The 11,337-nt window shown below is 39.4% G+C and overlaps 1 protein-coding gene across 6 annotated transcripts in view; it reads right to left on the reverse strand.

Moving 5' to 3' along the window:
• Positions 1–11,337, reverse strand: part of VPS13C (vacuolar protein sorting 13 homolog C) — an 88,034-nt gene that overhangs the window by 75,288 nt on the left and 1,409 nt on the right. For 4 of the 6 annotated variants that reach the window (XM_064668342.1, XM_064668341.1, XM_064668340.1 and 1 more), the window contains exons 2-11: positions 11,160–11,203; positions 10,150–10,192; positions 9,322–9,417; positions 8,448–8,549; positions 6,030–6,092; positions 4,443–4,508; positions 2,867–2,976; positions 2,002–2,061; positions 1,343–1,402; positions 433–513 (exon numbers count right to left, since the gene is read on the reverse strand). In XM_064668342.1, coding sequence (XP_064524412.1) covers positions 433–513; positions 1,343–1,402; positions 2,002–2,061; positions 2,867–2,976; positions 4,443–4,508; positions 6,030–6,092; positions 8,448–8,549; positions 9,322–9,417; positions 10,150–10,192; positions 11,160–11,203 — 725 coding nt within the window. The remainder of the gene's footprint in view (positions 1–432; positions 514–1,342; positions 1,403–2,001; positions 2,062–2,866; positions 2,977–4,442; positions 4,509–6,029; positions 6,093–8,447; positions 8,550–9,321; positions 9,418–10,149; positions 10,193–11,159; positions 11,204–11,337) is intronic. The other 2 variants (XM_064668343.1, XM_064668344.1) reach the window with 2 other exon arrangements.

Below are 11,337 nucleotides of genomic sequence, written 5' to 3' on the forward strand. Positions count from 1 at the left end.
TAGGTAATGTTGAAGTAACTTGGCTATTATTAAACAACTGGCTGTTTTTTATTAAACAACTGGATAGTTTTAAGCACTTCACAGTTCTGATTCAACCTTCCCTGTCAGAACCAAGCTCACCAGGTTAAGTGCAGATTTTGCTAAGGGCAAAATGAAACAAAAACAAAGATATCTGTAAAAGATGAGCACAAGAGAAAAAAGTAAACACACACTATCGTACAAGGACACAGAGAACACCTCTATAAACACAATGGCTCAAAAACTTACCATTTCTAAATAGGGGTTGACAACAAATGAGGTTCACAAACAACTATTAGCTGTGGATTAACATATGACCCTGAGTACAGCTGACCAAAGAGTGAGGAGTGGGGTAGAACTCAGTCTGGAATACTCCAAGAGCAGCAGAATTCCAGTTCTGCTGCAGGATCTTACCAGGATCTGCTCCCGGGAGCCATGGTAGTACATTGTGCTGTGGACATTCCAATAGGCACTGAGGCTGTCCAGGCACAGCAGCTGCACAGGACAGAAAACAGGCAACACGTTCAACCTGGATTCAACTGTCCCACAGCTTGGCTTTCCATTTGGGGAAACAGAAAACAAAGGGAAGCAGACTGGACAGCAAAGCCACCATTAGCATCCAGATGCATTTAATCCTACAACATGATTTTGAAATGAAAACTGAACTGCTGAAAAGCAAGTTCCTAAAGCACAAGTTCCTAAAGCACAAGTTCCTAAAGCACAAGTTCCTAAAGCACAAGTTCCTAAAGCACAAGTTCCTGAAGCACAAGTTCCTGAAGCACAAGTTCATGCACATCTGTTAAACACGGCTCTGGATTTCAGGGGAGCGGGAGCACAAAACTGATGCTCGGCATAATGAAGAACCCAGGACTATTAAACCCCTCTTATATGGTTCCTGTAATTCCTCAGGTCTCTGCACACTCCTTTCAACACAGGCTGGGGGATGGTTGGAGGGGTTGGGCAGGGAGAGCAGAGACTGCTCAGCTGCCACAATCCCAATTACCTCAGGAATACAAACTGGGGTGGGAAATGGCAATTTGGCAACCTACTGAAATCCCAGTTTCCATGCAGACTTGCTGTGTAATACACCTAATGAGGGGATCAGCATTCACACTCAAGGGAAACTATTTAAACCATGGAGTTGAAAGTTATGCCTTAATAAAGCCAGTTATTTGTGCTCTACTTCTGCTTAAACACACAACAAAATAAACAGGAGAATTCATAAAGCAAACTACTTTTCCAACTTTTTTTAGAACCCCGGATGACTACTCTATAGATCAGGTGATTTCTTCACTTGTGCAGGATAAAAACCAAAATACATTACCTTGTATATTATTTTTGCAGCCTCATTCAGAATAGAAGGTTTCCAGTTCTCGTTTGTTGTCTAAAAGTTCAAAGTGATAGAAGTAATTTTGTGCATCTTAGTTACACACTTGTGGGTTCACCCTACACTTTCAAGCAAAAAATGCATCATTTGGGTGCTACATGATCACAAATGCCAGTTTCTCTAGACTGCATACACACAAGTCAAAATAGTATAAAAATTTGAGTATATTCTGATATTCAGCTCCTTATCCTATCCATAAAATCAGTAACAATTAAGGCAAACAGAGGTTAGCTGAAATTTTCTCTCCCCATTTCTCACAAGGCCTGGCAAAATACCACATTCTTCATCATCACAATGTGATGTTTGCCCTAATTTATTAGGCCTGGAAATAACCTGCCCTATGAAAGGAAGATATTCAGCTTTAAGGATTACTGGGGTCATTAGAACAAATCACAGGTCTGGGAAGGTGTGATGTCCCTCCATCCTCCTCCCTCTGCTTGCTCACACTGCAGGTACTATTTGCACGAATAACAGACTGTCTTGGCTGCCAGCTGTTTGCATCCTGTCACTGCATCTTCTTAATATGTTACTTCTCCTTTCTGCTGCTCCAAGGACAAGTGAGTTGTGAACACAAGAACGGGCATTCACACAATTACCAGCAAACTGAGCTCGCCCAGCGTCATCCCCAGGGAGATCGGACACTGCGGGTCTGTGAGCTGCAAAAACAGAACAACAGACATTTAATTCTCTTGCTGCAAACAGTTGGGTCATTTAAAGTTGATTGAAATCCTGAGCTGTTATGAGAGCCTTCCTTTGCTTAGTTATTCTGGCTGAAACATTCTTGGAATGCCCTAAGAGGGGCCTAAACCAACCTGGCTGCAGTGTAAAGACTTAGGCCTTCAGTTCAACTGAAAATTTCCTTTTGGCTTTTAACATCTTCAAATAGGAAAGAACTAAGAACTACAGGGCACCACACCTCAGTCAGCTATATCATTTTATGACAGCCAGTCCTCCAACCTTTTTAAATGTAATGCCTCTGAAAACAGTCCCCAGAAAGGTTTGAGAAACACTATTATCCAATGCTATTCTTTTACGTTCAATTATCTCATCACAAACTGCCTCATCATTTTCCTAAAGGAAGCTGGAACCAGACTGGAATAATATCTGTTCAGTTCATATAAACATTCTCATTTGTCACTTAAGTGCTGCCTTCAGGCTCATCCACAAACCCACCAGTTTCTGCCTTCTGGATTCCACTCAGGGCACTGAAAAGCTCTACATCAACTGCACACTGAGATGTGAGAACAGCCACATCCACTTTTGGTGAGCAAGACAGCACTGGACAAGGGGAAAGGGACAATATCTGTTTCACATATTCATATTTCTGGCATTTAGTCATGTCTGGGGTGCTTTACTTGAAGAGGTGCAAAAGAAATCAACTTTTTCAAGGTGACAGAGAACAGTTTCTCTCTATGGAATAGACAATTGGGGGGATGAAGGAAGTATGGTCTAGTTACTTACATCATCTTCATATTTAACATGAATGCCCGTGATTTTGACTTGCACATTTTTTATAACTTGAGTTGCAAGCTTTTCTAAGAAAGTATCCTTCTTCTCCTCCTTTGGTTTGTCTAAAAATAGAATTTTTAAAAAACAGCATTCAGTGTAGTAATTGCATCTTGGATTTAACCACACCAACAACTACACCAATGTAATGTTTCCTCTAGTTTAAGTTTTCCCTTAGTGAGATTACATATTTGCTTTTTTTTTCCTTTTCTGCATATTCATATTCTGAAGATGTGTTGTCAGCTGCCTGTGTCCAACACAACCATAAGAAAACAGACATTTAGGTTTCAGTCAAAACAGTTTAGCTCACAGCAAGTTGTGGATTAATATATTTCTCCCCACTCCTTTCAAGGTAAAAGGTTTTCTAAGTCCCTCAGTGATTAACTGGGGGTTTCAACAAGCAAATAGATAAGACAGTGTAATTTAGCACAAAATACCCTTGAATAACCAGATGAGGATGAGACTTGCAACAATAAGAGACAAGTCCCTTAAAGCCTTTCATACAACACTGCCAGAGAAAATTAAAAAGCTGGGACATCATAAAGGAAAACCAACAGTTCCTCTGAAATATTCCATTTCCTCTTCACTGGACTTTCACTGTGAGCATTTAAGTGAGGTCCATATCAGAGCTGGCTATGGCACACAGGGATGCTGGGATTCCTGCTGCACGAGGCAGGGCAGCAGGAACTGCACACCCACAGCAGCCCACCAGGGACAAATGGGCACGTGCCAAAACAAGGAGTAATAATCTAGTGACATGACTCTAAATTGTTCTCTCAGGCTGAGTGTCTGAACACTTCCCCTGTACCATGGCTGGATGAGCAGCTTGTTCTCCAGCTGGCCTGACAGGCTGCACTGAACAGAGCCCTCCTTACAAAGTGCCTGCTCCAGGGAATGCCACTAATGAGCCTGCCAAGCCTGTACATTTTTGTTGGAAATGCTATAGATGGCTCAAGCTGAAGAAATAGCCATGGCTATCCAAGCACCTTTGTCAACATGCAATGCACTCTGCACCACAGCAATCTGACTTTGGACATCTTGCTACAATAAGGGGATAATTTCTTTTAAAGCTTTAAGAGAGGCTCAAGAAATCCATTTAAAAACAAAAAGACTTTGCTATTGAGTGTGATATAACACAATTTGAGTGTTTGATTTCAACTGAAAAAAATTAGTCAGGAACTCAGAAGAAACCAAAACATTGTATCACTTTCACATGCAACTCACATTTCCTCCTGTTAATTATTTTTTCACACTCCCACTCTCTATTAGTAGATATCAAAACAATACTAATTAAAAAATAAAAAAAAGCCAGAACTACCGAAAAAGAGAGAATCAAGGACTCTCTTCAGCCTCACTGAATCCAGAGAATGGACAGACAGCAAAAAAAGAGCTCTCTCCAATTTATGTCCTCTCTTTCAAACAGCAGAAAAAAAGGTATCACTGCACGGATAGCCAAGACTATGCAAAACTAATACAAAGAGAAAGCAAAAAGAAGGAAGTCTTAAAGTTAAAAGCCATAACTGTTACCCACCTTTTGAGTGGTCATGACCTTTAAAGGGTCTCTTAAAATGCTTTTTGTACTTTTTACGCTTACGTCCTTTGCCAGTGCAAGCAATTTTTTGGGAAAAGGATAAAATTCAAGTTAGTAAAGCAGAAATGTAAGAAAGCATAAGAAAACATGGAAGAGAAGTTTAGCTTGTCTTAAAGCATAAAGTCTTAGCAAGGTCTCATTAAAAGCTTTAAGAAATTCAGATCTGTTAAGGAAGTAGCTACTTCTTACAGCATAAGATATAAATCTACAAGAAGCTTCTACCACATAAGGGCATAACTTCCAAGCTGAGATATTTGAAATATATGTGGAAACCCAAAGAGAACTTTTCAATATGATCCTCATGCTAATCAGTATGGTCTGAAATTAACCTGAAAGAACAATCCAGTAACTGCAAACCAGGCAGACAGAAATGATGACTAAAACTCTACACGACGTTAAACTCCCTTGTTTGCACACAAATGATGACCCACACTACCACAACTTTCAATAATTAAATAATGCTCGTGCTTTTGCCCAGTTCTAAAGCAAACCAGTTTGGTGAGTTGACTGTTTCTTCCCCCTCTCTGGGGGAAAGGCCCTGGGCAGCAGTGCTGCCTGTGCTTATCTGCAGGAGGCTGCAGCACAGGAGGGTGGATCCCACTGAAGAGAAGGCAGCAAGTGTAACTGTACCTACTGGGGGAACAACTCCTGCCATTTGCAGGCCTGTTCAAACAGAGGAGAAATTGCCTGCTAAGATTTCACCCTGTCTTGCAGGTAAGGTGATCACTCTACAACTATAAAAAGTAAAACCTATGGCAAATAGAAATGTTTCCTTTGGATGGTTCCTTTTAACATTACAAGTAATACCCTATAAATGGTATTTTAAGAGGACAGCTTCCTTCACTTACTATGAATTTGTAGGTCTCAGGCTTTCACTGCCATGTATGACAAAACTAAGGCAATGTGATTGTCCTCTTGATCACCCACACCATTACCATAGGCAAACTAAATGTGGGTTTTTAAGCTCATTCTAAACCTGTGCTAAGATAAAAACCCAGTAAGTAATTTTGGCTAAGTCTAAATTCCTGAAAATTTGGTTAGAGAAATTAAAAATACAGCAGGTACAACACAACCACAGTTCCTCTGAATTTCAGTGGAAGCTGTTTCCTTGAGAGCAATCCAAATCCACAGAACCAGGGGAGAGCATGGCAATGCCTTCAATCTGCTGTGGTTCAGTTTGTCTGTCCATGGTTTCAAGACAGCCTGAACTTCCTTTATCTTAAGCCCAGACACATTAAGACAGGGTAATTACTCTCTACTTTACAAACAGCTAAAGATAGTCTTGTAAAACTACAGCAGAATATTGCCAGCATTCTTGAGCTCCATCAGCTGACTGATGGAAATCTCTTTAAGTGGTCTTTCAAGCATCTTGAACAGCTACTCTATTAAAGAGGACCAGTCATTGCAAGACTCCACTTTTCTAGAACCACCAATATGTGGAGGTTTACAAACAAGTCTTGTTTTCTCATTGCTCCGTTTGGCTGCTTTGGAGGGGGGTGCAAAAGGTAACTAACCATGCATACCCACCAGGCTTGGTGTCCTTGTAAACCAGACTCTCCAGCCCATACAGGGAATCTTGGGAGTGAGTGCCTTGGTCCACATGGCAGCAAATAACAAAAAGGGCATTTGGTTTAAAAGAATGTTAAGTTCACAAAACCTTTCTGACACGTTAGTATTTCCATTACAGTATGTGACAGCCAAAGCCACTTCAGAACATCTGCTTTCCAAGATTACCTACACAGGAAAATCATGCAATTTTCATTTTTTCTTATAGCCAGCAAAAGACAAGACCTGCAAGCTCTGGTCTCCATATGAGGCTTGATACAGACAGGGATTGTTTCTTAAAAAAGAAAATAGTTTCATCAGATCGTGTCAGCAGTTTCCACTTCCCCATCACACTGTGCTGCCCCCACAGTGGCATGATCATTTTGCTCAATATTTGAATAGCATGTCAAAAGAAAATATCCCCAGAACTATTTATACTAAGAGACTCTTAAATCCAAGTACTGAATCAAGATTCTAAACACATTACTATAAATTGAGTACTAAGCAGAAAAGAAAATACAGCTGAGAATTCATGAACCCTGACAACTTTCTGTTCCATATATTTCCTAGATTTTCAGCAGTATTGTGTGGTCTTAAAAGCCTACAGAGAGCTGAGTTCTTAGAATTTTATGGTTCAGTAGGGCAATTTTATGGTTCAGTATGGTACAGTAGGTTTCTGTACCCAGCAAAGGCAAAGGACCTGCTCAAGCAAGATCTACACAGGTCCTCCTGAGTACAATATTCCAGCACAACACCAGAACACAAACAGCTATCACTGAAATACAATCACACAGTCACAGAACATCTCCAGCTGGAGTTCAAAATAATCCAATTTAAATGTTCCTCCGGCTTTTCCTTCTCAAGGCTGAAACTTTAAAACTGCAAAACATGACTAAATCTAATTCCTGTTCTTTACATAAGGAGTTCAGCTACTGAGGCACCATTTTCTGTACGTTGATTTTTTCCAAAAGCCTTACAAACCCACAGGTGCACAGACTCACTCCATTATATGAAGTTCCAGAAATGGAATTATCTGGAATTAACCTAATAGTGCCCATTAGGTTAAATTCATCTTGGTATATTATCCCTTCATCCCATTGCTTCTGGTGCCAAGAACCTGGGCTGAAGTCCTGCTGCTTTACAAGTACTACATAACTGAGGTTAAACCTCCACCAACATTCCTTTGCCCCAGGAGGAAGGAATGGCTGCAAAATTCTTTCACTGGAGCTGTCTCAGCTCTCATTCCATTTCTGGCATAATAAAGACAAGAAATAAGGCAAAGCTGCTTTCTTCACTGCAAACAGATTGTCAGATTGCTGTCTGAAGGAACTGCAAATGTACCTCTCAAACTAGCAGAGCAGGAAAGAAGGCAGTAGGCTCTCCTATAACTGGAAAATTAAACAAGCAAAGAGATTACACCCAAGTGTTTTTTCCAAGTGTTTGAAGCATCATCTCATTTTCAGTAACTTTTCCAAGACCTGCACTATTACAGCTACCCTGGAAGTGCATCCTAAGAACCATTATACCAGCCAACAAACAGGTCTCACTTCAGGCAAAAACTTCAGTGAGAACTTCCTCCTCCAACACATGTAGCTACCTGTCCTTGGTTCTGAGCTTGGGTTCTGTCCAAACAAGCCTAATTTATATCATAATTTTATGAAAGGTATTTGTTACAACAATATAAGCAAACAACAGCAAAACGAACAAACAAAACCCACCACCATAAATCAGGCTAACTAGACTTAAATATCCATTATTTTAACCTATAATTAAACCTCTAACATTTTTTATGACCTAGAGCTAAATTTTAAGTTTCCTATGTTCATGCTCAATTGTTTCCTCGTCTCATGAATTATTTCCTGCTCCAGAGTCTCAATTCCCAAACCAGTCCAAACCCAGTACCTCAGAAAAGGACAGCAGAAACTGAAATGAAAGCACTACTGCAGCAAAGCTTCACAAGCCTCACCATTCCCAGATAGATTCCTTTCAGCAAAGAACAACTACCCCATGCACCTCTAAAACACACAGTTAAACATCTGTTATTGAGGATCTAAACCAAGATAACAACATTAGCCTCATGCAATGCAGTTTCTATAGTCAGTCCTGTTCCCTTAGAGGTTTAAGGGGGAAAAAAAAAGAAGGAAAAGGATAAAAAAAGACATCCTACACTATCAAATTCCCGTTTCCCATGGAATCTGACTGGATAAATAAATGTTAAACAAACAAATAACACTTTCTTCAAGCTTTAGAGGAAACAGGCTTTTCAAAGCACTGTAGTAAGATTACCTAGACACTTGAAAAAACAAGATTTATGAAGTCAATCCCAAATCAGAACTTTTCTTTCATAGCACAGCTTAAGTCCTCAAATTCCACTGGAGATTTGCATCATCAACTCAGTACCTTTTTCTGCTGCTTTCTGCAAGGCTTCTTCAATTCTTGCCAGTTCCTTTTGTTTATTATCCTGCAAGTATTTTTCTTCCTTCTCTGCATCATATTTAACACCTGTAAGTCAAGTTGGGACAGCTTTAACCCTAATTCCCAAGTCATATAAATGCATTATCAAGCAGCACATACCATATACATCACATTGCAAAACACCTTGTTTGAAGCAAAGCCTGTTCCAGGTTTTGTTGCTGAATGCTGCTTTCAGCCTCCAAAATTGTTATTTTTGACACAGTAAGACACAACAGGATGATACCAACCATTCAGCATTACTTCACAGGAGAATTTATCTGTGGAAATTAAACCCCTAGGTGTGGTCTGTGGCAATATAGCCACAGGTTTGTAAGTTCTACTACACATATATTTGATATTGTATAAATTTGCAAGTTTGCTCAAACATACCAGAGGTTCTGATTTCAGAGAAAACTAATCAAGTTCTCTGATCCTCTTCCCTCTCCCTAAAAACAATACTAATGGAATTACTACTTGCAACTCTTGCCAGTTAGAAGCAGATAAACTATATCATGCAACAGCCAAAGCTCTAAACCATGCCAGAAAACTAGATTCAGGATAAACACATTTTAGAGGAAACTTGGCTGTTGAGTTGAACTTGGAATGGATACAATCAAGGATCTCCATAAAAGCAACAGGTGCTGTTTTCTCCCACCCTTGTCTACTAACTTGTCAACATTTGTCTAGAACCTTCCCTGAGGGAACTGAATGTAGAAGTGGCAGCTCACACGAGCTACTTGCTGTTCTATACCCAGTTACATGGCACCCTGAGAGATTTTTCTTTCCCATTATTTAACTGCTGTAAGAAGAGTTCACATACTTGCTCCAGGAACTATCAGAAGGTATAAGCCTTCTAGAGTTGCAACAACTGCCTCTCCATAGAGATTCTTCCAAGGAATCTTCAGAGTAAGTTTATCTAAACAAAGCAGATAAAATCACATCAAAACAAAAATCTACTGTGCTTAGTCCAAACAAGCCCTCAGGAACTGAAGAGGATTAGCCCTATATCCTGATGTCCTGAATATCTTGGAAAGTAAAACATGTGGGCCTGAACATTTTATAAAGCCCCTGAAGTGATAAAACATACGCAGAGGAAACATAAGCCACAGTTTTGAGCAAAAAGTTGCAGTTTGAGTCAGAATACTTCATATCAAAACCTGAGATCATGACTGGAGTTCAATTCACTGGGATGAACATGATTTTCCCAGGGAAGTAGAAGAAAAAATGCAACATATACACACATTGTTTCATGTGAAAAAGCAATGCTGACCACCAGAGAAAGGAAAATTTTAAAAAACATCTAACTAAGAGTTCCTAAACCTTTGGCATATCTGCCAGTTTTGGGAATCTTACTTAAATTCCTCACAGTCCTAATCACTCCTTTAAAGAGTCATGTCTGTACTAAACAGCTCCCTTGATCACCCAGGAAGAACCTCTCAGACATGTTTTTCATACCAACCTGTAAAGTTACACAAACAGGGTTTGCCAGATAACATCCATGGTAGACACACTGAATTTCTGTGCTACTTTCAGGAGTGAGCACAGCTACACTTCAGAAAGCTTCATCAAAGAAATTGAGGGGCAGGACTGACCTTAAAGCCTGTGTTAAAATTTCCATTTCAATACTTGCATCAGAACTAAAACTTACCTATCTGACCAACTTTTATTCTAAAAGGTACATCCAGTTCACTCTGTAAATAAAAAAAGATTTTAAAGATAAGCTTGTGTCTACATACAGAAATGAAAAGTTACTTCTTTTCTGGCGGAAAATCTTAAGAGGAAAACAAAAATAATCCAGACAGCAGCAGACATGCAAATTAGGGGGAAAAAATAAAGTTGGATCATATCACATTCCTTTAATCCCTTCTTTTTCAAGAAGGTGTAGGCTAATTCTCTAAAAATGGTGTAAAATCCTGACCTTCCCTTAGTTACTTTTGCATAGAAATCTAACACACTGCAAATGTAAAGGCACCGGAAACATCCCTTGTTTGAAGTTCCTGCATTTGTCTTGGCACACTCTCAGCTCTGGTCAGACACACTAGTGACTTTGCATTTCTCTGACTCAGAACTGCTGGAATCTTAATCAACCCCCAGAAGAAGGAATGGCTGTACAAAGTAGGCAACACTTCCTTCCTTTTTTTATCTACCACCTTATGAAGGTATTTGTAGAGGGTTTTTTAAAGTACAACAAAGTTATCAGGAATGGATGAAATGGGCAAGTAAAAGTGAAACTTCAGAACAGTGAAGGGAAACCAATGATTAGGTCACACAAAGATCCAATGTGTTTTCAATGCACAGGAGAGTAACAGTTCTCTTTAGTGAAGCTTGGAGCACAATAAATATTGGAGTGAGATTCCCTCAGCAATGCAGGTGTTCATTAGCTCAATTAAAGAACATGAAAATCAGCCAAGTCATTTGTTTTTCCAGACAACAACATGGGTACTTAATGCAAGCTACTTCTTGTTTTTCAACCACAGCTTCTGTTTTTCTCTGTTCCAGTAACATGAAAAAAATTAGAAGCAGTGAACCAAGAACTTACTTTCAGTAACCAGTAAAAAAGGACACTGTGTATGCTTTTGTGATGTTATAGCAAACAATATTTTATCCTACAACTTAGTCCTCAGACCCATAAAAACAATTTTTAAAGTTATTACTTACTAATGCATTCTCCTTGATCTGTAAATTGTCAAGTGCCACATTACCTGTTTAGAAAAAATAAAAACAGAACATGGGACTTACAGTATTATGTAAGTTGGAACAAGGAACACAACTACAACCCTCCCAAGTATACATAAATAAAATACTGCTTATCGTAGTTACAGAATAGCACAAAAAA

Source organism: Pseudopipra pipra, chromosome 12, assembly GCF_036250125.1.
Source record: "Pseudopipra pipra isolate bDixPip1 chromosome 12, bDixPip1.hap1, whole genome shotgun sequence".
NCBI lineage: Eukaryota > Metazoa > Chordata > Aves > Passeriformes > Pipridae > Pseudopipra > Pseudopipra pipra.